The sequence below is a fragment of the Ylistrum balloti genome, unplaced genomic scaffold, assembly GCF_031769215.1.
Source record: "Ylistrum balloti isolate Yb309-2 unplaced genomic scaffold, AGI_CSIRO_Ybal_v1 Utg369686, whole genome shotgun sequence".
Classification (NCBI taxonomy): Eukaryota; Metazoa; Mollusca; class Bivalvia; order Pectinida; family Pectinidae; genus Ylistrum; species Ylistrum balloti.
In genome coordinates this window covers 69545-94983 of record NW_026781924.1, presented here as the reverse complement: position 1 = coordinate 94983, position 25439 = coordinate 69545, and the positions used below count along the sequence as shown (strand labels likewise).

Sequence of the window (25439 nt, the reverse complement as noted above, 5' to 3'; positions counted from 1 at the left end):
CATATTTGACCCCTGTGACCTTGAAAGTGGGTTGAGGTTATTCATTTGAATAAACTTGGTAGCCTTTCCTCCCAGCATGCTACAGACCCAATATCGGCACTCATAGACTTTTGCTTATTGAGATGAAGTCCTTTGTATATTTTAACATATTTGACCCCTGTGACCTTGAAAGTGGGCCAAGGTCATTCATTTGAACAAACTTTGTAGGGCTCCATGCCAGCATGCTATGGGCCAAGTATTAGCCCCCTAGGCCTTCTAGTATTTGAGAAGAAGTTATTTAAAGATTTTGACATATTTGACCCCTGCGACCTTGAAAGTTGTTCAAGGTCATTCATTTAAATAAACTTGGTAGCCTTTCCTCCCAGCATGCTACAGACCCAATATCGGCACTCATAGACTTTTGCTTATTGAGATGAAGTCCTTTGTATATTTTAACATATTTGACCCCTGTGACCTTGAAAGTGGGCCAAGGTCATTCATTTGAACAAACTTTGTAGGGCTCCATGCCAGCATGCTATGGGCCAAGTATTAGCCCCCTAGGCCTTCTAGTATTTGAGAAGTTATTTAAAGATTTTGACATATTTGACCCCTGTGACCTTGAAAGTTGTTCAAGGTCATTCATTTAAACAAACTTGATAGCCCTTCATCCCAGCATGCCACAGGCACAATATCAGCAATCTGAGCCTTTTGGTTATTGAGAAGAAGTTGTTTAAAGATTTTAACATATTTGACCCCTGTGACCTTTAAAGTGGTTCAAGGTCATTCATTTGAACAAACTTGGTAGTCCTTCATCCCAGCATGTCACAGGCCCAATATCTACACTCTGAGCCTTTTGGTTAATGAGAAGAAGTTGTTTAAAGATTTTAACATATTTGACCCCTGTGACCTTTAAAGTGGGTCAAGGTCATTCATTTGAACAAACTTGGTAGAGCTCCATGCCAGTATCCTCTGTGCCAAGTATTAGCCCCCTAGACCTTCTAGTATTTGAGAAGAAGTCGTTTGAATGAAAAGTTTACGGACGGCGCACGGCGCACGGCGGACGACGACGGACGAAGCATGATGACTATAGGTCATCGGACCCTTCGGGTCCAGATGACCTAAAAACCAATGATCGTCACTCTATATACTACTCCGACCATTGTCCCACTAAAAAAAAAATCCTTCTTTTCCCCAAAATTGTTCCTAGCCCCCTTTTTATTGTTGATATCCCCAAAGAAAACCCTTTCAGAATGTAAAATAAGAAGAAAGACTGAACTGTATTGTAGTATAGAATGAAGTGTATGGAACCAATGATCGTCGCTCTATATACTATTCCGACCATTGTCCCACTAAAAAAATTGTGTTTCCCACTAAAATATCAACAAGATTTTCATACAGTGAAAAATCTTCAGAATAAGATCATTTAAAATTTTTAAAAGTAATACTGTAAAAAGGAAATATGGTATATTTGATATACAAGTTTCATTCCGTTTAAGGTGGAGTGATTTCATAAGAATGGAGGAGTTGTTTCCCTTCAACACTAAACAAAAAACATGTATAAACATGCGAGGAGTTCGGAATGGCGGGAAAATAAATAGATTTCTGGATTTTTCCGTTCAACGGTCTTGATTAATAAGAAGGACTGAATTGAACGACGCCCGAAAATCTCATACCTGCTAGAACACACAGGAATTCAAGCGGATAGCCACACGCAACACAATATATCAAGCTGCTGAAAATCTTGATGGTTTGTACTCTGATATGATTGAATATTTCTTATTTTTGTTTTCAGATTAGAATCATGACATAAAATATTGACCAATAACGATATGAAAAAATGTTTCTCTCATTTCCACCTGTGTCAGATAGGCCTGTCCAGGGCAATAAACATGGTCATGATAAACGTTTACTACACAGGCACCTGTGTAATAAAGCCTCGCGCGCAGAGTAATTCATAGTTTTTTCCCGCGCACTCATCGACTATGTCCTCGTCAACCGCTTCATCCACAAACACGCATAGTCGATTGGAGTCATTGTTTGCAGGCTCGTATTAACAAAACTGTTCTATAAATATCAACATCACCAACCCTGGGACTCAGCCTTTCCGCCGTCGTCCACGTGTGATTGAAAGTGACAATGACTAACTTTCCTCCTGTCGGTGTGGCGCGAAATGTGTGACGTAAGTGACGTCATCTCACAAGCAAACCAAGAATTCCATTCATAAATGTGTAAGATTTGTAAGATTACTATTGACAGTGAAGTAGTATTAATAACGACCAACATGTTCAAAGATGTAAAAAGTGTTTATGATATATTATACATTGAGCAATAGTAAATATTAAAAAGAAAAGTGTTGTTTTATTGCGTGTTTTAAGGCACTATATTTGAACGCGTACGCATGTCTCTGGGTGATATATTTGACAGGGTATTTGACCCAGCCCGCTTGAAGAAAAAACAGTTAAACACTGACGTTGGATGTTTACATTCAAAGTCCGTATTATGTTTTCGACCACAAACATAGTTTGCAAAATTCGGGGATGGAGAATCTATTTCAGCATTTTTTTTATGTATATGGCCCAAGGAAAAAAATAGAAATCTGAAAAATGGCGGCGTCCAGTGATGGCTACCGCGAGGTGAGTGCAAATATTTGATAATATGAGATTAGAAATGAGAGAAAAAAACTTTTACCATATTTTGTGATCCCGAGGGTGGAATATCCCTATCCTACATACCCATATAGAAAAGAGTCTTATAATCTTTACTCGACTCAGTTACAAATCCCGAATGACCAAGAACAGGTCGAGGGAGTAGTATTACATAATTTACTAATAAATAGCTGCAAGGTGAAGACGTCTTCTGTGATATTTACATTGACTTGTGAAATAAATATAGGTAAGGTTATTTCCCATGTTACTATATATAAGCACGGACTTATATACACATGTGTATATAAGTCCGTGATGAGACTAATTCCAGAACCGATATCTCTTTATTTATGCGGTTATGTTTGTGTCGGAAAGCGTAGTTAGTTATCAGTTCCGGTTTTTTTGTCTTGCATCATAGGTGGTCATTTTTCTTTGATCCTATAAGTCCATTTTCTGGTCATTTCCCAACAGACCAGTAAACGATATACACATATCGAAATACAGCAGCAGTATGCATACACTGTGTAAGGAAGGTGACACCATTTTGTCTTCAATAAATGGTCTAGTAGTACCTTCAAACTCACCCGAGGTGCAAGTCTACGAACAGACTAGAACTACATTTGTACACGGCACTTAAAAATATCATATTACACAAAACCTTATAACAAGATGAATTACAAAACGATAAAGACTGAGCAAGCTGTTGTGATATGGTGTTGGTTGTCCATTATCTTAAATATTTCAGGGGTTATAATCACTAGCAATCAGTATAGAGATTGTTACTGATCGCAATCCCTACAATTTTGAGGATGTTGTTTTTTCATCCGTCGGTCACCTTTTCATATGAATCACTACGAGTCGCACACATCTGAGCTGATTTTAACCTAATTTGGTCCCCTTGGGGGAAGACGACTCAATTTTGTGTAAATGGTGGGTCTGACATTCGAGGCCCAGTACAGAAATTGTGCAAATTCCTTCAAATTCTTCCTTATTGTAGGCTTGCATGGATTCTGTCCAAATTTGGTCTGTAGCATCTTGTGGTAAAGTGGTTTTAGATCAACAATTTGATATGAATGAAATGATGATATTTACAAGGAATGAATATGTATACAGCTCTCTGGTAAAGTCATATGCCCTAAAGATGGACAGTCTCAGATGGATCAAAATGAACCCTTAAATTAGCACTGTAAACTTGTATGTAATAGCAAAATACCAAGTGGCTTATAAATTTTTGATGAAATTCCAGCTAAAGCTTCATAACTCTAGCAAGACTTGGGTACAAATTTAACTACTGTTGTGCCCCATGAAAATAGCCTCTGGAGTATCCTCAAATAGATAAGAACTGTAAAGTATAACACCAGAGCTCCCGGAGACAAGCCCCGCCCTGACGGCTCTGTAGGTGTCATTGGTCATTCCTTCTCCAGCCAAATCACTGTCCACAAGCATGGCAGCTGTGCACCAAATTGGTTGACCTGTGAACAGCTGACATGGACAGGGTTCTGTAGATAAGGGCCCACCCCTTGCTTCCTCGCAGGCCATCCCTTCGGGAGAGAACACCAGGCTGTGGCATTCAGTCAACTCCTCTACTCTCCCTGGCCACAGGTCGGCTCTGATTTCCAAGACATCCATTTTAAAGATTTCTGGAAAAAATATTTACTCAAAATAAAAGGTACAATTTGGTATGGAGACAAAAATAATGAAATGGAACACTATTCCTTTAGAACACACTAGAGTGGATAATATTAAAAAAAATAATTTATCAAAGTGCTCCAAATTAATACAGTCAAACGTCAATGTTCTGAAGTTCAAGGGACTACCAAGAAAACTTCAATTCATCGAGACTTTGAATCATGTGTGGTGGGTAATATCGATGTTTTCATGTTCATGGCTATATATAGTTGATGACATGATATTTCAAGCCGAACAAACACAAGATTAAATAAAAAGATACATTTTTTATTTTAAAACATTTGCATCGATGAAAAAACCAAAACTTCAAATAAAATTAAATGGAAAATCAACATTTCATATCGTACAGTATATGCATTTTACAGGTCAATTTTAAATGAAACAACGTGCAGCATTAAAGTGGTCTTCACGTGTTAAAGTAATTATTTTAAGACTGACACATAAACATTATAGGCACTAATAATAAAATTAATATCATAATGTATTCTGTCCAGAACCGACAGCACTAACATCACACATCTTGGTCCGTAGAAATTACCAGAGTGTTTGCCGATTCTGACGACAGCTAGTCTGAATCTGTTGAGAACGCATGATTGACAAATAAATCACAGCTTGCTCTTGTTTTTATGCTTAACACTAAAAAGTGACACTTTGGAAATGAATGAAGTTATCATACAAGTGATAGGATCTCCTCCGGTTGTTTTCAAAATTCTGTAAATCAGACCTAACTAAATGCCATCGTCACAATGGTGGTGGTGAACATGAAACGACAGCCCATTATCTTTGATTTAAGATCATGGCTTGTAAGTAACCAGTCACATGAAACTTTGATTTACTAAATGATTTAATGCCCGGTGTTTGGAAAAGTTTATGTCCCCTCCACTTATTGTGGTGATGGTCTGAATTGTGCTTTTTGCTTCAGCTTTAATTAACTTCTTAGAAACTTTTAAAGCTTTATAACAATTACATAAAATTGTTTTTTCTTGAATTGCATTGTGGAAAGTTATTTCTTTTTTTTTTAAATTTTTTTTTCCTCAGCATTTTCATCTTATCCAGACATGTCTTTTCTTGGGTTTTTGATCCATTTCTTTCAGACTTGGTATGGTTCTAAACATATAACAATGTTTTCCTCTCAACATTTTGTTTATAAAACATTCTGGAAATGAATCATGCCAATCTCCATTTGTCCAACACTAGGATTTTGTGATCATCTCTCAGTTTTCAAGTGATCTCTTTGAAACACTGTAGGTTTTGTTATGATGAAACACTGTAGGTTTTGCTATCATGATGAAACACTGTAGATTTTGTTATCATGATGAAACACTGTAGGTTTTGTTATCATGATGAAACACTGTAGGTTTTGTTATCATGATGAAACACTGTAGGTTTTGTTATCATGATGAAACACTGTAGGTTTTGTTATCATGATATAACACTGTAGATTTTGTTATCATGATGAAACACTGTAGATTTTGTTATTATGATGAAACACTGTAGGTTTTGTTAGCATGATGAAACACTGTAGGTTTTGTTAGCATGATGAAACACTGTAGATTTTGTTATTATGATGAAACACTGTAGGTTTTGTTAGCATGATGAAACACTGTAGATTTTGTTATTATGATGAAACACTGTAGGTTTTGTTATGATGAAACACTGTAGATTTTGTTATTATGATGAAACACTGTAGGTTTTGTTAGCATGATGAAACACTGTAGATTTTGTTATTATGATGAAACACTGTAGGTTTTGTTATTATGATGAAACACTGTAGATTTTGTTATTATGATGAAACACTGTAGATTTTGTTATTATGATGAAACACTGTAGGTTTTGTTAGCATGATGAAACACTGTAGATTTTGTTATTATGATGAAACACTGTAGGTTTTGTTATGATGAAACACTGTAGATTTTGTTATGATGATGAAACACTGTAGGTTTTGTTATGATGATGAAACACTGTAGGTTGTGTTATGATGATGAAACACTGTAGGTTGTGTTATCATGATGAAACACTGTAGATTTTGTTATGATGATGAAACACTGTAGGTTTTGTTATTATGATGAAACACTGTAGATTTTGTTATCATGATGAAACACTGTAGGTTTTGTTATTATGATGAAACACTGTAGATTTTGTTATTATGATGAAACACTGTAGGTTTTGTTATGATGATGAAACACTGTAGGTTTTGTTATGATGATGAAACACTGTAGGTTTTGTTATGATGAAACACTGTAGATTTTGTTATTATGATGAAACACTGTAGGTTTTGTTAGCATGATGAAACACTGTAGATTTTGTTATTATGATGAAACACTGTAGGTTTTGTTAGCATGATGAAACACTGTAGATTTTGTTATTATGATGAAACACTGTAGATTTTGTTATTATGATGAAACACTGTAGATTTTGTTATTATGATGAAACACTGTAGGTTTTGTTATTATGATGAAACACTGTAGATTTTGTTATTATGATGAAACACTGTAGATTTTGTTATTATGATGAAACACTGTAGATTTTGTTATTATGATGAAACACTGTAGATTTTGTTATTATGATGAAACACTGTAGGTTTTGTTATTATGATGAAACACTGTAGATTTTGTTATTATGATGAAACACTGTAGATTTTGTTATTATGATGAAACACTATAGGTTTTGTTATCATGATGAAACACTGTAGGTTTTGTTATCATGATGAAACACTGTAGGTTTTGTTATCATGATATAACACTGTAGATGATCAACACTGTAGGTTTTGTTATGATGATGAAACACTGTAGGTTTTGTTATGATGATGAAACACTGTAGGTTTTGTTATGATGATGAAACACTGTAGGTTTTGTTATGATGATGAAACACTGTAGGTTTTGTTATGATGATGAAACACTGTAGGTTTTGTTATCATGATGAAACACTGTAGATTTTGTTATTATGATGAAACACTGTAGATTTTGTTATTATGATGAAACACTGTAGATTTTGTTATTATGATGAAACACTGTAGATTTTGTTATTATGAAACACTGTAGGTTTTGTTAGCATGATGAAACACTGTAGATTTTGTTATTATGATGAAACACTGTAGATTTTGTTATTATGATGAAACACTGTAGATTTTGTTATCATGATATAACACTGTAGATTTTGTTATGATGAAACACTGTAGATTTTGTTATGATGAAAAACTGTAGGTTTTGTTATGATGACATGTTCTAGTGTTGTTCTAATTTGAGGATTCCTTCTTGATATTTTGATAAGATTTTAAATTTTTGAATTGAACCGACAGTGGTTCAGTACATACTCTTGTCCTTACATTGGTTATTTGGAATGGAATGCACAATTATATATTTATGGTAAGGTATTTACGAGATGATTTTGAAGTTCCATGAGCCTCTCATTTATGTATGCTTTTATACTGTGTAAACATAAATGGTAATTTGGTGTTGTAGTTGAAATTCATAATCCGGTCCCATTAGCAAATTTCCATCTTACTTGGCCATAATCAACATCAGAGAAGCATAATGTAAAAATCAAAAGTATTTTATGAAGGTACCTATGCATGTGTATCACCGAGGTCAATTATATACATCCGGGTCAGAGGTGAAAACAGCACTTTTCATTTGGGAACTTGCATCACAAAATACATTTTCATTTCAGTAATAATTACCATAACTTTAGTATGCAAATATGGTACCCACACCCATCTTTGTATCCCAAAAACAAAGATTAAAAAATCCCGCCCTCCCTATGCCCCATGATCCTTCACAACCGGAACACAGTAATCTTGCCGTGACTTCCAGAGCCAGTGGATTTCGTCCCGGTAAAGTAGATTCGACTGAAAAAATCAACAAAAGGAGTACTTAAATGTGTTTTATTTAAGGAATTTTACAGAAAAATGATTTCTGTCATAAGATACCTACCAAGCGAATTGATAAAGCAGAAAATTTATGGGTACTTTTAATCATAGGTATAAACATAGCCCAAACCGAAAATTAAATGGCCTTCAGAAACCGGTAATTAGATTTGCATGTATGATTATCATATTTAAAGCTACATAAATGACTGCTTTGGTGAAAGTCTTGGATAACATATGATACTTTTATGAGTGCAAAATTTTTAATGCATCCAATGGTACATAACAAAGCAAACAATTTTGTGAATTTTCGTTTTATTGCGGTGATAATGATTTTGAGACAAACTTGTACATTTTGTATGAGATTGTGTAACCTGGTGAATTTATTAGCTGCAATATACATGTAAACTGGTGTTTTAATGCTTGATTTCAGACATAATACCAAGCTGACATAGTATTTGTTGAGGACAGATTAAATATGTAAGTATATATTTGTACATGTTTAGATTAAATGATGCTGTGACCTTATTGGTCAAGAACGAATGAAAATATCAAAATTTATTCGGAGTGAAAATAAAAATGTTATTCGCATAACACATATTGATATTTTCAATATAATATATGCAATATAACTTGTTTATCTCAACAAAAGAAAATGCTGAAGTTGTTTAACATTACATATCTTGTGTTATAGGAAGGAAACACTTTTTCTAGTAGAGTTGAAAGAGGATGAGGTAGAAGAAGAAGAGGGTGCCTGTGGGGAAGACTCTTTAAACTGGGAGGATTCCTCTGTCGGTGTAGTGATAGAAAATAAGAATGAAGATCCTCCTCAGCTGCCTGCTGATACTGAACTTAGATTTGTAATGGCTTTAACCGATTCTGCGAAAAGCGCGGCACTGGAAAACACTGCAAGATCAGGTGGTCGTGAATCCTTGCTTAGAATGTTTCAGTTGTGTAGCCTTGTAGATTTGATATATGGGATAACAGTTGATATTAAAGAAAACAATACTGTCAAAAAAATGACTGGATATGTGTCTGTGTTGACTTTACAGAGTCTACAAAACTTATATCACAAGTGGTATGTTAAAGAAAGAGATGGCGAGGAACTACCGACAAAAGTGCAATGTTGTCTAGATCAGATCAGGAAGACATTCTTTCTGGATCTTATTGAAAACCAGAATGGTTCACCCATTCGTCCTTCATTTTTACCAAATCAACCTTTGGTAAATGTTGCTGCGCTTTCTTCCCTTTTGAATGCTGGTATGGTTAGCATCCTGAGAATGGTACCAAGGTATAGCCAGCTTTCCGAAATACAAGTTGATTTCATTAACCTTAGGCCTGTCCTTGTAGGAATATGGTCAAAACAGGTTTCAGTGCCCAGAATGGATTTATCAGACATGTACAGTTTCCTGTACTGGTGTGACACAAATTCGACTTCTGCCAAAACCCTTTATAACATGGGTTTCCGCTGTCTTGACCCTGCCAGAAAACTCCTTCAGTGTCTGCTTTGTGGAAAAAAAACTAATGATGAACACAATATAAAAGCCTGCTGTGGCACAGGACGGCTGCTTAAGTTTGATGAACCCATCACTGTAGCAACGATTGCGACATATTTAGATGCCGTTAATTCAGTCTTGATGCACCCACCATCATCCCATTTACAGTCAGAAATGGAAATCTATCCATGTGAGAGTTTCATTGCTTCTACTGGGGATTTCGATGTAAGCGCGCTCTCTGAGTCGGGACTCGCCTATACAGGTAATGTATCATTATCAGATTTATCCAGCAATAAGTCCACCGGTGATGCTTAAATCTGGCTCAAAGCAGGGAGATATACTCAGATATTAGGACATCAACATAATATTAATCCAGGATCTTCAAATCTCGATGTGTCTGTGATCTGTCATGACCTGTCGGTTGTCTGCTATCAATTTTTAAGCAGTGCTTGATATTGTTGTTTCTTGAGAAGAACTTGTTGGACCTTTCTCAAATTTCATATGTAGATTCCTCGTGATCTCTAGTTGTGCTCTTTTAATTTAGGGACTGACAAGTGACCTGTTAGGATTTTGTTTATGAATGTTTCTTATTGCTATTTCTTGCGAAGAATCGTATAGTCTTTCTCAGATTTCTTACATAGGCTCACTTGGACCCAAGTTACCCCATTTTGATTAAAATAATCAATGATTAATCCAATGCCATTGTTTTTGGCCTAATTTACAAACCAACAAAATATGTCCTTTGAAAAATGAAATTTCCTGTTTCTGTGATGTGGTATCCAACAGTATTTGGCAGAATACCGCTGAATTTTCTGAGGCTCATGAATTTCTCTTAGGCACTTTGTTGGTCATCTACTAATCATAGCATACTACACAAGCTTTTTTTTTCTAGAAACATTTTTCATGCTCCAGGCACTGATCTGCTTTTCACCAATTTCCAGAAACTATTGTCTTACTTTGCAACTGCTTTCTTTGTAGGAGATGGTAATACTGTCAGATGTTATTCCTGTGGAGTCTTACTAGAAAATTTGCAAAGGACTCATAACCCCATCCTCAGTCATGCAGCCATCAGCATGCATTGTCGACACATATTGCAAATATGTGGCCTGGCATTTATCTACACCCTGCGTCAGAAACTCCTTCAGGTATGCATGTTTTTTTTATCATTAAGTATACCATTTTGAAGGTTTCTGTCTCAAATGCCGATAAATTTTAGACTATTTAATGACCCTGAATTGTTTTTATGATGTTGGAAATAACAGTACAGGTACAGGCCATATAATAGGCTTTTTTAATTTCGTACAATGCATAAATGCGGAAATTGATTCAGCAGTTTTCCATTCTTAAAATATTGTGCTGAAATAATCGGGTCTTCTTTTCATTGTTTGATTGTAGCAATTATTAATGTTGGTGAATTCATCATTGCACTGATTTGCCAAAATTCGATAATTCGCTGAGAATTTGATTGCCCGTTAATAGAAAGCCAACTTCATAATTCCCCAAAAAATAGATTAATTCTATGAAAGAGTTGTATCTGTGTGTTACAGGCTGGTGTATGTCTCCTTGGGTACATTGGAAATCACATGATTTCATATCCAGAATTTCGTACAAGAAGTGCCAGGGAACAAGCATGTACAGGAAATTCAGTGATTGATGAATGGATCAAGGCTGGATTTTTCTTCAAAAGTAATTGTTAGGTCACATGACCATAGGTTACCATGTCACATGACCATAGGTCATGGTGACTTATCTAGATGTTTGTCCTCTGTCGTCAAGCATTTTTGTTTTCATTGTGAAGGTGATGAAACTTTATATCGATAAGGTCTCATATGTGTTTGATAATGGGACTCATTGAATTATATTTGGTTAAGTTTTATAACCTTTGGACCTTGTGACTGTAATAACTTTAGTAAATATTTACAGATAAGTACGCATCCTTTCATTAATAAGATCTTCAAAGGGTTTGACAATGGGACAAATTCCACTGAAATTCATAGTTTCCTTACCATGGACTGTATGAACACTTAAATATGAACCTTGGTATCTTGCCATGTGTCATACATCTCTGATGAGTTTGACATTTTGACTGTTTTGATAACAACATACAGAGTTATGGGCCTTTGCTTTTTAGGTTCAGGTGAGTTTAGTCTGACGACGGTTTAGGTCCATGTATATTTTGTTTTATTATGACTCCATCCTTCCTTCTCCCACTCAAACACAGTTCCCTCTGCTACTCCAAATACCATCCTGGCCATCATGTTTTCTAGAGAAGAATTATATCGATATTCTGTTTCATTTGAGCTCTTGTTTTCCCATTTTTAGTTTTTGGACAGAGTGGATTGATATATGTGTGTTTTAGACTGATTTATATCAGTCGAAGGCCGACATTCTGTACTAAAATCTCATTTGTGATGAACCAGAGAATGAAATAAGTCAATGCTGAACATATATGGGTAGTAGCTTCTATTTCTCGTACATCATAGTGTCAGAATTATATAAACCTTTCTCAGCAAGTTTAATTCCCAAATTCTTGGACTCAAATAGATCATCTCCCATTGCAGTTATGCATGAGAAAGACAATTGAATATGACACCATTTTAATTGTGATGTTCCTTGGTGATGAAAACCATGTAAAGGTACCAGACAGATCATGTTGGTTCCCCTTGTTCCCATGCTTTACCACTTAGTTTTGGAACTGAGTGTAAAAAATCTGTTTACCCTTTTTTTATCCCCCAATATGATGAACATTTTTGACCAATTCTATTCAGAAGCATCCTTTGAAAAGGAGTGAGGGGTTGGGGTTGACTGAACTAAGGCAGCAAAATTCTTAAGGGAAAGACTGTTCCAATTTTGTTTAAATCCTAGAGACTGAGGGGCTTGGGCCAATAGGGCAGATAGATGTAGTCCCATTTTGACCAATTCTTCCAAAGTTTCAAATATTTTTTGGCAAAGGGAACTCTGTTTTATGCAAATTAAAATTCTGCAGAGGCAGGGTCCAAATGTGGATCTCGATTCTTGAGTGTTCATATGGTGGTTCCCATGGACCCTAGTAATGCATGCTTTACTTTAAAACTGTTTGTTATTCGCTATGCTCAGCTAGAATCTTATTTGGATTTTTAGTTTTCGTGTTTCAAGATTTATTTTCTATTATTGCGCTTCAACAATTGTTTGATCTAACAATTTTGTTTATTCAACTCAAAATAAATAATTCAGATTCGCGCTGGATTTGCTTCTGCTGTGGAATTGAACTGATGGACATCAGCGATGAAGATGACCCCTGGGCAGTTCACTTTGAAAAACAACCAAACTGCCCATTCCTTCTGGAGAGCAGACAAGAATATATTGCCAAGAGAGCTGAAGGGAAATCACTGACAGAAGAACAGGTATTGCCTTATCATTTCGTTTCTATCATGTCCCTGTGTTTTGGTATCAAATGTGTTGAATGATGTGTGTCTCTGTGGATCAGAAACATCCAAAAAATCAGCCCGTTGTTGGGTGAAATTTAGAGAGGATGTAACAATATTTTATCACTAGTGTGTCGATACAACTTGTGTGCCAGGCATGTAATATTCTCTGGGTTACCCATTCATTTGATGTCCATGCTCAGCATTGCTTAACATTGGTACACAGACATAACACTCAATTGCACAACCACAAAAGCTATGCTATATCCCTGAACTGTCGCATGTCCTCCTTTGCCAAAGCTGTTGTTGATTCAACCTGGCATCATCACCATAAAAAACTTTTTGTTGGGTAACACCTCAGAATTAGACCTTCTAGTCTCCAGGAACATTGTTCTTCCCAGGCTCTTTTGAAGGCACCCTACTCTATACTCTAGATATACACTATCACCTAATGTTTCTTGTACCAGGGATACATTCACATGCTGGCAATGTTTGCTGTTACTAAACTTTGGTAAAAAGGCTTGACACTCAACTGCACTGCTTGGTTCTGGCTAGCAATTGGTAACCCCTGGGATAACCAGCCAAATTCTGGCTAGGGTGTGAAGGTATTCTTGGTCAAAGAGCAGACCTATGGAAAGTCCCTTTGTAATCCCTGCCATTTGAGGCAAACCTCAGAAGTCTGCAAAACATCTCTTTGGTTATGGGTTGGAAGAGATTTTAAAAAAAAAGATATGAATGAATAAGTGTACAAGTCAGTTTACATGTATAAGTGTTTTGTAGAATAGTGAACTCTACTGAAATGAAATTGATAGTGAGCACTATTGTGTGTGGAAATTCAAAGTGCTTTTAAACAAGACCAAGTTAAAACAAAGAAAATTGTGTGATATTTGGTTCTCCCTACATGTGGAAGTTTGTGTTTCTCAGGAAGCTGAGAAACGGACCTGTCTGCAGATGTGGTTGTGTACCTGACAAAACCTTTTTACCATACCTTAAGGAAAATGAACAAAAAAGTAAACCAAAAACCTTCAAAACCAAACTGAAAGGTTCAAATAATTCCAAGAAAATTTACAAACATATACATTAAAAAAATGTGAAACCTGTAATGCCAAAAATTTGTTTGAGAAAGTGAATAATATCATATTAAATTTCTTGTTGATCTACTTTGCAGTTTTAAAGTGTTTAACATGATAAAATAGAGAATGATACAATACATGACAGTAACAACTGTGAGAGTAATTTAGTTTTGGAACTGTCTTTATTCATTGAAGCAGAGACTTTCCAGGATATATATATACGTCCTGGGTTATAGAGGAACCTTTGTTTTTGTATTACAATGAAACTAGATCTCCAGTCAGTCAGAATAGTCTCAACACCTTTATTTTTTCAATAAAAACAATCATTTTGTGTTTGATGATAGCAAGATGGGCTATCAAAATCGCCCTATATGAACGGACGGCTATCTCAGATTTTTCATGAGCAGTTAGATGGATCCTCCTCAGATTACATTCCTCATTGTCATTTCTTGTGCCTTTTTTGATTTTGGGACTGAACAGAAAATAGTCGACATTTTGGTTTTCATTAATGAAAGTTTTCTAAGAAGTGCTGAATATATCTCTGTCAAATTTCATAAGTAGGTTTCCCTTGGTGGTCCCTAGTTATGCCCTTTCAATTTTGGGACTGCCAAATTGCTGACAGGCAGCCATCTTGGATTTTTACAATGGAAAGTTTATTATCTCTATTTCTAAGTTTTCTAAGAAGTGCTGAATATATCTCTGTCAAATTTCATAAGTAGGTTTCCCTTGGTGGTCCCTAGTTATGCCCTTTCAATTTTGGGACTGCCAAATTGCTGACAGGCAGCCATCTTGGATTTTTACAATGGAAAGTTTATTATCTCTATTTCTATTTTGAACGGATCTTTCTCAAATTTCATATGTAGATTCGTCTTGTTCTTAATTGTGCTTATGACTGATCAGAAAAACAAGATGACTGAGAGGCATCCATCTTGGATTTCGACAACGTGATATGTAAGGTCCCCTTGATCCCTAGTTGTGCTTGTCTCATGTTAGGACTGGCCAAGAAAACAAAATGTCAAGCAGCCATGATTTCTTTTAATGATGTCACTACTTCTTTTAGAAGTAGGCTCCCCTTGGTCCCTAGTTGGGCCCTCCTGATTTTTGGTGCTGATGAGAAAAACAAAATGTTGACCCTCATTGATTTGACAATAAAAAGTTTATTCTTTTAGGTGAGAAGAGAAAAGGAAAAAAAAAATGGTGTTGGACTTGGAGATCCCTCTGTGATATCTTTTTTGGAGGTTGTGTTCCTTGATTATGATTAAGTGTATTTGGTTGATGTAAATTTATATTAATATGTGTTTATAGATGAGATGGCTTGGTGTGGCTACTGAACAAGAAACGGAGAATACAAACGGTAAGTGTTAGTGGATAGGCTGTTCACGCTGGACTTCCTTAGTGATGTATATTTTTTTTGAAATATCTCAATGAATCATTGCAGGTCAAGATGACCTGATTCAACGGTGCATCAGCATCAGCCGTCGTCATGGGCCATGTGCCCACTGCTGGTCTGAAACATCATTGAGGAAGGGGAATCATTTCTTATGTTCAAAAAGTTTATTCAACCCTAAGTGACTTTGGGGCGGGGCTTCAGAAGGGGAATTTAGACAATAGTTCCCTTCAATACGCTACTCTTTCTTAATGCCTAGGTAGATTTTCAACCAAATATGGTCTGAAACATTATTGAAAGTGGGTTATTGTTTCTTAAATTCAGAAAGTTTATTTGAATACAATAGACCTGGGGGTGGGGCCCCAAATGGGAAAATTAATCATTAATTTTGCTTCAAAACACCACTCTTCCTTAAGACTTGAATGGATTTAAATAAAATGTGGTATGAAATACCATTGTGGGTGGAGGATCATTTCTTAAATTCACAAAGTTGATTTAACCCCCTGGGACTTGGGAGCGGGGCCCCAAAAGGGGAAGTTAGATAATATTTTGATCCAAAACACAACTCCTTCTTAATGCCTGGGTAGATTTCAGCCAGATTTGGCCTGAAACATTATTGGGGTGTGGCAATGATATCAAGCATGCATGAAGTGATGTGAGATTTTCCTGACCAAATCTTATTTTTACGCTTTGATCCAATATCCAACATATCTCCTCGCGAACAAATCATCTGAACAACTTCTTATGTTTCGTTCACACCGATGATAAAAGTATTTGGTGTTTGATTTGTTGAGGGAAAGAAAGAGATGATCTTATGTTATTTTTCAGTCTGATCAAAACTTCATCGTGGTAACCACAGTAGTCATTTGTAACATGCATGTGCAACTGTTTTTCATGAACAGAACAAGTTTCTGATACTTTCACAGAATGTTCAAAATTTGAATTCATCATATTCGTTGGACCAACATCAGTGAATTCTGTGGTTTGTCCATCCATTTGTTGTTGATTGTCAGATGACCATTAAGGGCCATGGCCCTCTTGTTCTAAAATTTCATATTCCGGCATCCTTTTGTCCTTAGTTGTGCATGTTTAATTTTCAACAAATCAGGGCCCCATGACAGCTAGGTCTGTCATAGCATTGGCGTATGTAACCTCAGATGAAGATCAGATAAAATGATTCGCTGCCTGTAGTAGTGTGTTTCTAAGGAAGCTGAGAAACTGACCAATCTGTATTGACATTGTTATGTCCTTTGATAAGATTCTTTACCCTCATTGCTCTGGATGGGATGCCACCAGCCTGTCATATTTCTGATGATGGGCTTTTTAAATTGCATCCATGGTCTGTCCATCCATCTGTGAACAATTTTATTAATAATGATATATATCGCTGTTTATAAAATAAAGTTTGTTATGGAAATTTCCTAAGAAGTACTGAATGGATCTGCCTCAAACTTCATATGTACCTTCCCTGTGATCCTTTGTTGTGTTTGTTTGATTTTAGGACTGATAAAAAAAATCAAATGGCCCACATATGGCCATCTTGGATTTGGTAGTAAAAGATTCTTATTTCTTATTATTAAGAGTAAAACCAGAGAAGTGAAAACAAAAGATTCAAATTTTAAAGAACAAATGATTATCAAATGTTGGTAGGTGTCAATACCCCTCTGGGATCTCTTGTTTGATGTAGTAGGTACCAGCTACTTCAAGGAGACCCCAGCTTCAAAATGATCTTGGCTGATCATGGGGTGTTGAACAGTAGCCTGTGAGTGGTCAACATTTTTTATACACCACCTCTATTGGTGTCATCTCTGTCTGTCCGTCCGTCCATTTCTTGTGAACGGAATTCCTCCTAAACTAATAATCTGATTTTCACGAAACTTGCTCAATGTCAGTACTACAATGGGTAGATGTGCATGAAGGGGCGATTTTATGGTTCATTGATTTTTGTAAGAGTTATGCCATTATCAACTTTGTATCTGTAGCTTGCTCTTAGTGGAGCCTTGTGAATGTAACTCCCCCTAAACTAATGATCAGATTTTCATAAAACTTGCTCAGCGTCGCTTCTACAATGAGTGGATGTGCTGGAAGTGGCGATTTTACAGTTTTTCTTGATCTTTATATTTTGTCACGGCGTATATTGTGTCCACGGCACTCTTCTTACCTTTAAAATCTTAAACTATTTGCCAATTTACCTTAAATATAGACATCAGCTTGCCTTGTCTAAAAATATAAACATGTGGAGGTTTTGAGAAATGGTGAGTGCATTTCAAGTGATTAAGGATGAGATGATTATAAGACATCAATCTGCATCCATAGAAATTAAATTCTTCAGGAATACATTGGTTAGGATGGTAGATTACTTTTCAGTGCAATTGAATAACGTCATTTTGTTATTTATTCTCAGGTTCTCGAATGAGAGTGGATGGCATCCCAGATGACCTTGAAATTTCTGCCTCCCAACAGGACCAAAATGTCAGGAACCTGATTCTTTCTTCAGATGAAGATGGTAATTACTAAGAACACGTATATCTGTTCAGAATCAGTTGATCAAGAAAGGGAGATAATCAACTCTATAATTTATGTTCTTGAGACAAGGAATTCAACTGATTTTTATCATTTTACCTTACTCTTCTTCCACTGTGATAAAGAGAGCATATGAAAATTGTTTTGGATAAAAAAAAATCTATTAGAGAAATCGTATGCAAATCATTCTCTGTAAAAAACAATTTTAGAGAGATCATATGAAAACTTCTCTGTAAAAATAAATCTTAAGACAGGTGAAAGTCATCATCTATTGAAAAATCTGAAAACATTGTCAATGTCTGACCAAATTGTCACATCTCTTCTGGTCCTGATTCAATATAAACACCTAGGCAACTAGATTGGGTCAATCTTTTTATATAAAAATGGACAGTTTTTCCACCAAGCTCTATGATAAGCATGATGATTTTCATTTCCCTATGGTGTTTATGTAAAAGGGTAAATTTTTATTAATTCTGTGCCACCGTTACTGGTGCGTTGCACTGTTGGTTTTTTTCTCAAACGTCTACTTGTGCCTGTATATATGTTGTGTACGCATGTCCAGTTTACCTATGTGACGTTATACATAAAAACGTGTCCAGGTATTGTCTCATTCTTGTCTGGTGGTCTTTGTTTGTCATTGACGGGGTTTTGAGTGGACAATTGATTTTTCACAAGTATGTGCGTTTCGACCCATTGTCAGGGGTTTTTGACTCAAAATAATTATCAAGTAAAATCGCACAAAGGGTTCCATCCGAGCCAACAAGAGTGATTTATAGAAGTTTAAAAAAAAAATTTAATCAAGTTTTTATAGATATATTCGCCCCTTATTTACACCATTTTTATGCTAAGAGCATTTTCAATGCTCTTCAGCATGTTGCTGTCGCCCCTGGCCCTGAGTATCAGTACTTCGTTTTCATTGGTTCATAAATCGAAAGTTTACTCCTACTCCATCTGCCAGACATTACCGTAATCATTGGATTATCGCCCCTACAAGTTGCTGATCCTAGTCATTAAATGAAACAACCTTATCGACATTTTCTTCATTACTTGTACATCAAGAAAACGTTTTGTGTTGTGTATTAATGATAATCAGACATCGAAATTTGTAAATACAGTGACGAAGACTCACGTTTTATGGTGGTAAATTTTGCGAGGCGATGCCAATATGGCGGCTTAACTTTCTTTTCCGCGCGATGCATTGTGGGTGTCATATATCTTTCTTTTTTTTTCTTTTTCGAAAATTTTCATCTCGTTTAATACTGTTGAAAACTTTTGAAAATACTGAAATATGTAGTTGAAAATAAGAATGAAACTAAAATAAGAATGATTTAGAGTAGCATAAAATTTTGACGGAAACAGCCGGGGTGCTGTTTGCTGCTGGACCCTGAAAGAAGACGGCGGCAGAAAGAAGATGGCGGGTATTTGATGCAAGTAAGTATCACTATATATAAGCTGAATTTAAAGTCAATACTTAAACTGAACTAGCAATTGCATTTTTTGCAAAATACTCATTTGAAATGAGCTATCGCATGTATTGAATTTAGGCTCGACGGCGACGCGCAAGCTGGGCACTGCCGCCATGGCACTTTTTTCAAAATATTTTCAAGACTTTTCCTTTGAAGCAGTATGCATTTGAAAAATGTTATGTAAGCATTTGTTGCTTCCGTAAAGTATTTCAGTGTTTTGAAATAAATTTAATTTTGAATGATCGTGAGTGGCCCAACAGATCGGAAATTAAACAGAAAAAAACTTATCCGTAATATTGTACTGTACTACTTACGCTACCGTGAATAAATCTAGGAATCTATCTGTGTAATATATCGATTTTACTTTAAAATATCGGTCACTGTCCGTGCTATTGTAGATCTAGCTCTTTCAAATTTCTGATCGGAGATAATTTATAAGTACCCCAAGTCCAGGGTATGAAATCGTACGGGAACTCTACAGCTATGCCAATTGAAGTTTATATATATAGTTTTAGCTTAAATTTAGTTTTTGTCTTTCTGACATGATGTCTCGTTGATGTTGAAGAGTGATGCATGTGAACGATTACAATATGAAGATTGGGAATAATGAAGATGTCAATTAACATCTGAATCCCGGAAAGTGTTTTAATGAAGATTAGGATAAACCTAGCAAAGTGTTAGGTCCCATTGGTACAATTCTTATTATGCCTGAACTTTTAATATATGTACTGTATTTGTTCATCTCAGAAATTTCAGTATTATGTCAACTGCGTCAACTTTCAGTTCAACACTTGATTCATCAATTTTACACAGCCCTAGGCTCAATATTTGTCATTAATTGTCGACTGTTTATAAGCATTTTAGAGTTTTGTTTCCATGGTGAATGGAATGAAATGGGATAAATAGTCTAACCAATACCCCTCAAGAGCTTATTAAGACATTGCAGTATTATCACATTGGGCCTTATTAAAAGTCAAATTGAAACTTTAAGAAACTCAAGTGACCGGAAGTACAACAATAAGATGTTGATAATCAATGAAATTGATTAATTGAGAGGACATTGTCTGTACAGATAACCAGGCTTTGTAGTGGTTTGTTCAGAACTGTAGTTCTGGTTAAGTAACCATTAATTATGTCCTTTCAGCTATAATGACGTACATTTTTGAAATACCTCTACTGTAGCTAAATGTGGCATTTGTAATAGACATAGCCAAAGTTAATTTTGTGATAGATGTAGCCAAAGTTAATTTTAGGATCAGTTAGGACAGCTACTGTTTGTAACAGGCATGGGTTCAATTACATGATGATGTAATTAATTAAATTACAATTACATTATGAAAATGGCATTGCCACTACAGGTATTTTCAAAATAATTAAATAACCATTACATGACGGTCCAATGTAATTAATTAAATTATACATTACTTTTCAAGTCAAAATGATTTTTTTTGAAATGCAAATGTCAAAATAAATTATCATACTGCACAGATTTATCACACAAATTTAATTTTATGATTCAATCTCTGTATGACCATGGTCAAGATATTATCATTTTGCTAGCTGTCCATCGCTTAATAATTTGACAGTCCTGAACGTCAAAGTAATTAATTACAGTATATTTAATATAGACTCCTATTGGGAAGACTATAAGCTTATACAGAAGTGTGTATTTTTTGCACATAATCATAGCAATAATGAAATATAGTTATTTATTTTCCTTACTCTCTTTCAGCAAGTGAATATCCCTGAAGAAATGAAATCTGGAATGGTAGAAGGTATCTCTATTGACTCTTCTAAGTTGGAATTGGCCATGGTGACCAACAATGGATTTGAGGACCTTATGGTGGAGAAAAACGTCCTTCTTTCCGGCCTCCAATTAGATGTTGAAGATGATTAATCACTTGAGGAGATGCTAACAACCATGTTGCCTTTTAATGTCACAGTACTCTCTAAAGGCGGAAATATATTTACCATCACAAAAGAAGAATCAACAAATCGCGGAAACTAAAAAAATGTGGAAAAGATCATTGTATACTGCATTTGTAGTAAATTTGTATACAATCTTCAATTTACTTGAGTAGAAAGATTCACTAGTTATACCAAGTTTGTGTAGAAAGGATCACTGTATACTGAGTTTGTAGTGTACATAGAAAGGTTTACTTATTTGTTTTTTTTCTGAGTTTAGTGTATACAATATATAAAAAAAACTTTTTGTAGAAAAGATCACCGCATACTGAGTTTGTTGTTTACAAATGTGTAGAAAAGATCGCTGTATACCGAGTTTATAGTTTACAATTGTCTAGAAAAATCACTGTATACTGAACATAATACGACTTCTGTTTAAAACCTTCATTTAAACTTAGGCATGTATTTTTTTATGTATCTTAAAAGTCTACCTACAGCAATTTTGTGTATTCAATCTTGTACTAGGATATTGACATGACAAGATTACATTGCTGATCAAAGCATGGAAAGAATACTGTATCTAAAAACTTAATAAAACAAGATATAAGCATCTGTATCATGTTTTTTTTATTATTATTATTATTTTTCCATAATGTCTGTCCACATGGAATTTGTAAGCACTCTTGTGCGTTCTTATACCACCAAAAGGATGGGTAAACTGGAATCAGGTTGTCTATCCGTCCATCCATCTGTTTGTCTGTCTGTAGACACATCTTGTCTGGACAACTCCAATGAAACTTTTCAGTAATATTCGGGACAATGTGTAGATGTGCATGCACCATTTTCCCTCGAAATATCGATTGCCATGGCAACTGGTCAATATAGACGGGTTTTGCTCGTCGGTCAACTTCTAAACCTGTGGACCAATTTCAACAAAACTTTGCAGGAATGTAGGGGAACGTGCACATGCCGCTGTGTTTCAGAGGATGTTTCTGTGCAAAAGGTCACCATGGGGAGATAGCTAAGGCTGTGGGTGTTGGGGGGTATTAGTTATCATTTGGATTACAGTTTCAGTTATCCCTGGGCAATGTGCAGAGGATATAGTAATGATTTTGAGGATTGAATGTAGAGGTCACAGTACTTGCATAAGTACTATATGATTACCTTGTAAACGCATTGAGACTAAGACAGTATACCTTAATCAAATTTGGAACATGTATCCCCTATGGGAAGTCGGTTTCTTTAGAAATTCAGGGTCAGATGTCAAAGATCAAGGTCACAGTCAAAAAACGGATAGATGCATGGGGGTGTTCTTTGCATTACCCTCATTTTTCTATCAAATTTCACAACCTAAAAGATATTCACATCTTGCAAATTTCAAGGTTCAAGGTCACTGTTAGTATGTAAAAATTATAATACAAGAGGAATAAAATATCTTGCGACAAGTTTTAGAGAACAAAGAATATATAAACATGTCAACAGAATTGTAGAACCAGTAAAACAAGTGTAAAATTGAAACAAAGGCAATATCTACTCGAAGATTCCCTGAAAAAGTACAAGGAGAATAAGACCAAGCAGGCATCTTTTATTTTAAGATATGGTGACATATCATGTTTGTTTTAGAAAATTGGCACTCTTATGCAGTCATTTACAGACAATCTGGAAAATGAAGCTGCCCAATATTTGTATGTAGCATGTTATTTGCATGATGGTCTAACTAATGGTCTTAAACCAATAAGATACGCAGTCTTTATAGTGATAATATGGTGTCCAAGATCAACATTTCCTACAATGTATCCAAAGAAATGGACAACTTCCCTATCATTGCATCTTGGAGCCTACTTGGGACATGTATTACATAAGTAATACTACTATGCTTGTTATTTCTGATATCTGCTGGTCATTTTTTATGGGCTGCAATGATTTACTGCTTGCATATAGTTGGTTTCAGTATATAGCAAGCTAATAACAAAGAATTTGTTTTTTTAATGGTCTTAGCATACCAGTACTTTCAGTACTTTGATTTACATTTACATGGTGCTGTTCATAATCACTATTTTTATGCAAGAAGTGTTCAACTGATGAAGCAGAAAATGCTTTAACTTCCAGAACACATGGGCTTATCCTCTTTGTACTGTTTCAGGAGTCTCTGTGAATATTTTGTTCATATTATATTATAATTATGAGTATCAATGGACATTGTTGTGTGTCAGGGGCCTAAGGTGGGTCAATGCGAAGGTCACCCTTTGCTCTGTATAGAAAATTATTTGGCTGCAGGGGCATTGATTTCTATTTTCAATAATTGTTTCAGCCATTTTCTAAGAATTGTTAGGGATTTTCTTGACTTTCATATTATTCAGTGTTGGTAACAGGGGTGCATAGGCCTTATTTTGAGTTCGATAAGAAGTTGATATATTATTTTGAATATTATTTTTGGCTAAGGATACTATTTTCAAAGCCACAGATAACTCCGAGAAAAAATAAAACTAGAACCAATGACAATAATGGTGGGCATAGATGCATTTTTCCCCAGGGATTTCTTGTTTAATGTTTCAGTATTTTCCATAATTCTAATGCTTTCTCAACTTCATTTAATTTGAGAATTTTTATGACTAAGACCTAACATTGTGTAGACATTTCTTGTGTCATTTATGTATTCTCAATTTTCAGAACTGGAAAGGGAGAATGATGTTTTAAGACAGCAACTACTTTGCAAGATTTGCGAGGACAAGGAAGTACAACTTGTTTTTCTTCCATGTGGCCATATTGTCTGCTGTGAGGACTGTGCCCCAGCCCTAATAAAATGTCCTGCTTGCCGAACAATGATCACTGGTCTCCTGAAAGCATATTTCTGATGAGGAGATAAAGTCTTCACGAAGTCTTGTCATGTCTGATCATTGTAGCTGTACTCTGATAAACTGTTCAGTCAAACTAGGAGAGAAGCCAGTGGAGAATAACCTTTGTCCTTTCTGGCCTTCAGGAACCAATAATAACTGGCTAGAAAGGTGGTCGTATTTATACTAGCCATGTTAATAAATCGATAAAGTACTATTACCCATTAGCTAACAGGTAACCTAGGATTAAGTGATATATGAGTTATGGACATGGCATTACACACATAAATTGCAATAGATTCGGCTGTTTACAACAAGATAAAGTTACACTGACCATCATACACCCTGCTTAGATAGGCTTCAGGTAATGACTTATATAATCAGGGAACGAAATAATACATGAACATGTGTAGTAGATCAGTAACGACAGAATGCCTCTGACCACTGGTCAATACACAATTGTTCACAGTAGGTGTCAGTAATAAATTAACAATATTTTAATAAATTTAATAAGTTAATACCTCAATATTCTTGCCCGTATTGGCTTAGGCAACCATTCTTTTACGGGCCATTTTTTCCGTATAGGAGCAAGTACCTCCCTGCAGCTGCGGGTGTCGAGAACGTAATCCAGGCCTTGGGCAGATGATCCTCTGATTGTTTCAATAGATACATTAGAATTAGTCCCATGTCGATCCAGATAGCTCAAAAGGATATGACTTGCATGGTTACTTTCTGGTGTTAGTTTTAGCCCTAATAGTCTGGTTTTGTTATCTGTGTATAATTATTTTCTCTTTTATTTTTCTACATCCATACATGTATTTTACCCACCTCAATTGTGTTTTGTTAGCTTCAATGTATATCGCTATCTACTATCATTCATTGGGGGCACTCACTCTCATGTGTAACATAATCGTTTCCTTATGGCTATTAAATTCTTGAGGAATTTTACCCCCAATCTCATAATAATGAATAGTCTTGTACAGATATGACTCAGCTTCTCTCATATCACTGAGGGCCTAGCGGGACATATTCAGCTTCTCTAAGATAATTGAAGACTTAGCTAGTACCAGAGTATGGTCTATTCGTTAACAGGATATTCTCAAGTTCACAAGTATTTTACAAAGCTTCTCTCTAATCATTGAGGGCCTAGCCAGACATACTCAGCTTCTCTCA

General features: G+C 35.6%; 1 protein-coding gene across 1 annotated transcript; it reads left to right on the top strand.

Annotated features, from left to right (window-relative positions):
* Positions 1 to 9521: 9521 nt before the first annotated feature.
* LOC132565007 (baculoviral IAP repeat-containing protein 7-B-like) lies at positions 9522 to 24619 on the top strand. Its single transcript, XM_060229614.1, has 7 exons — positions 9522 to 9936; positions 10653 to 10819; positions 11222 to 11360; positions 12888 to 13057; positions 15457 to 15505; positions 17943 to 18044; positions 24103 to 24619. Exons 1-7 carry the CDS (start codon positions 9561 to 9563, stop codon positions 24285 to 24287), a joined length of 1188 nt encoding a protein of 395 aa, XP_060085597.1. The 5' UTR covers positions 9522 to 9560; the 3' UTR covers positions 24288 to 24619.
* Positions 24620 to 25439: the final 820 nt, after the last annotated feature.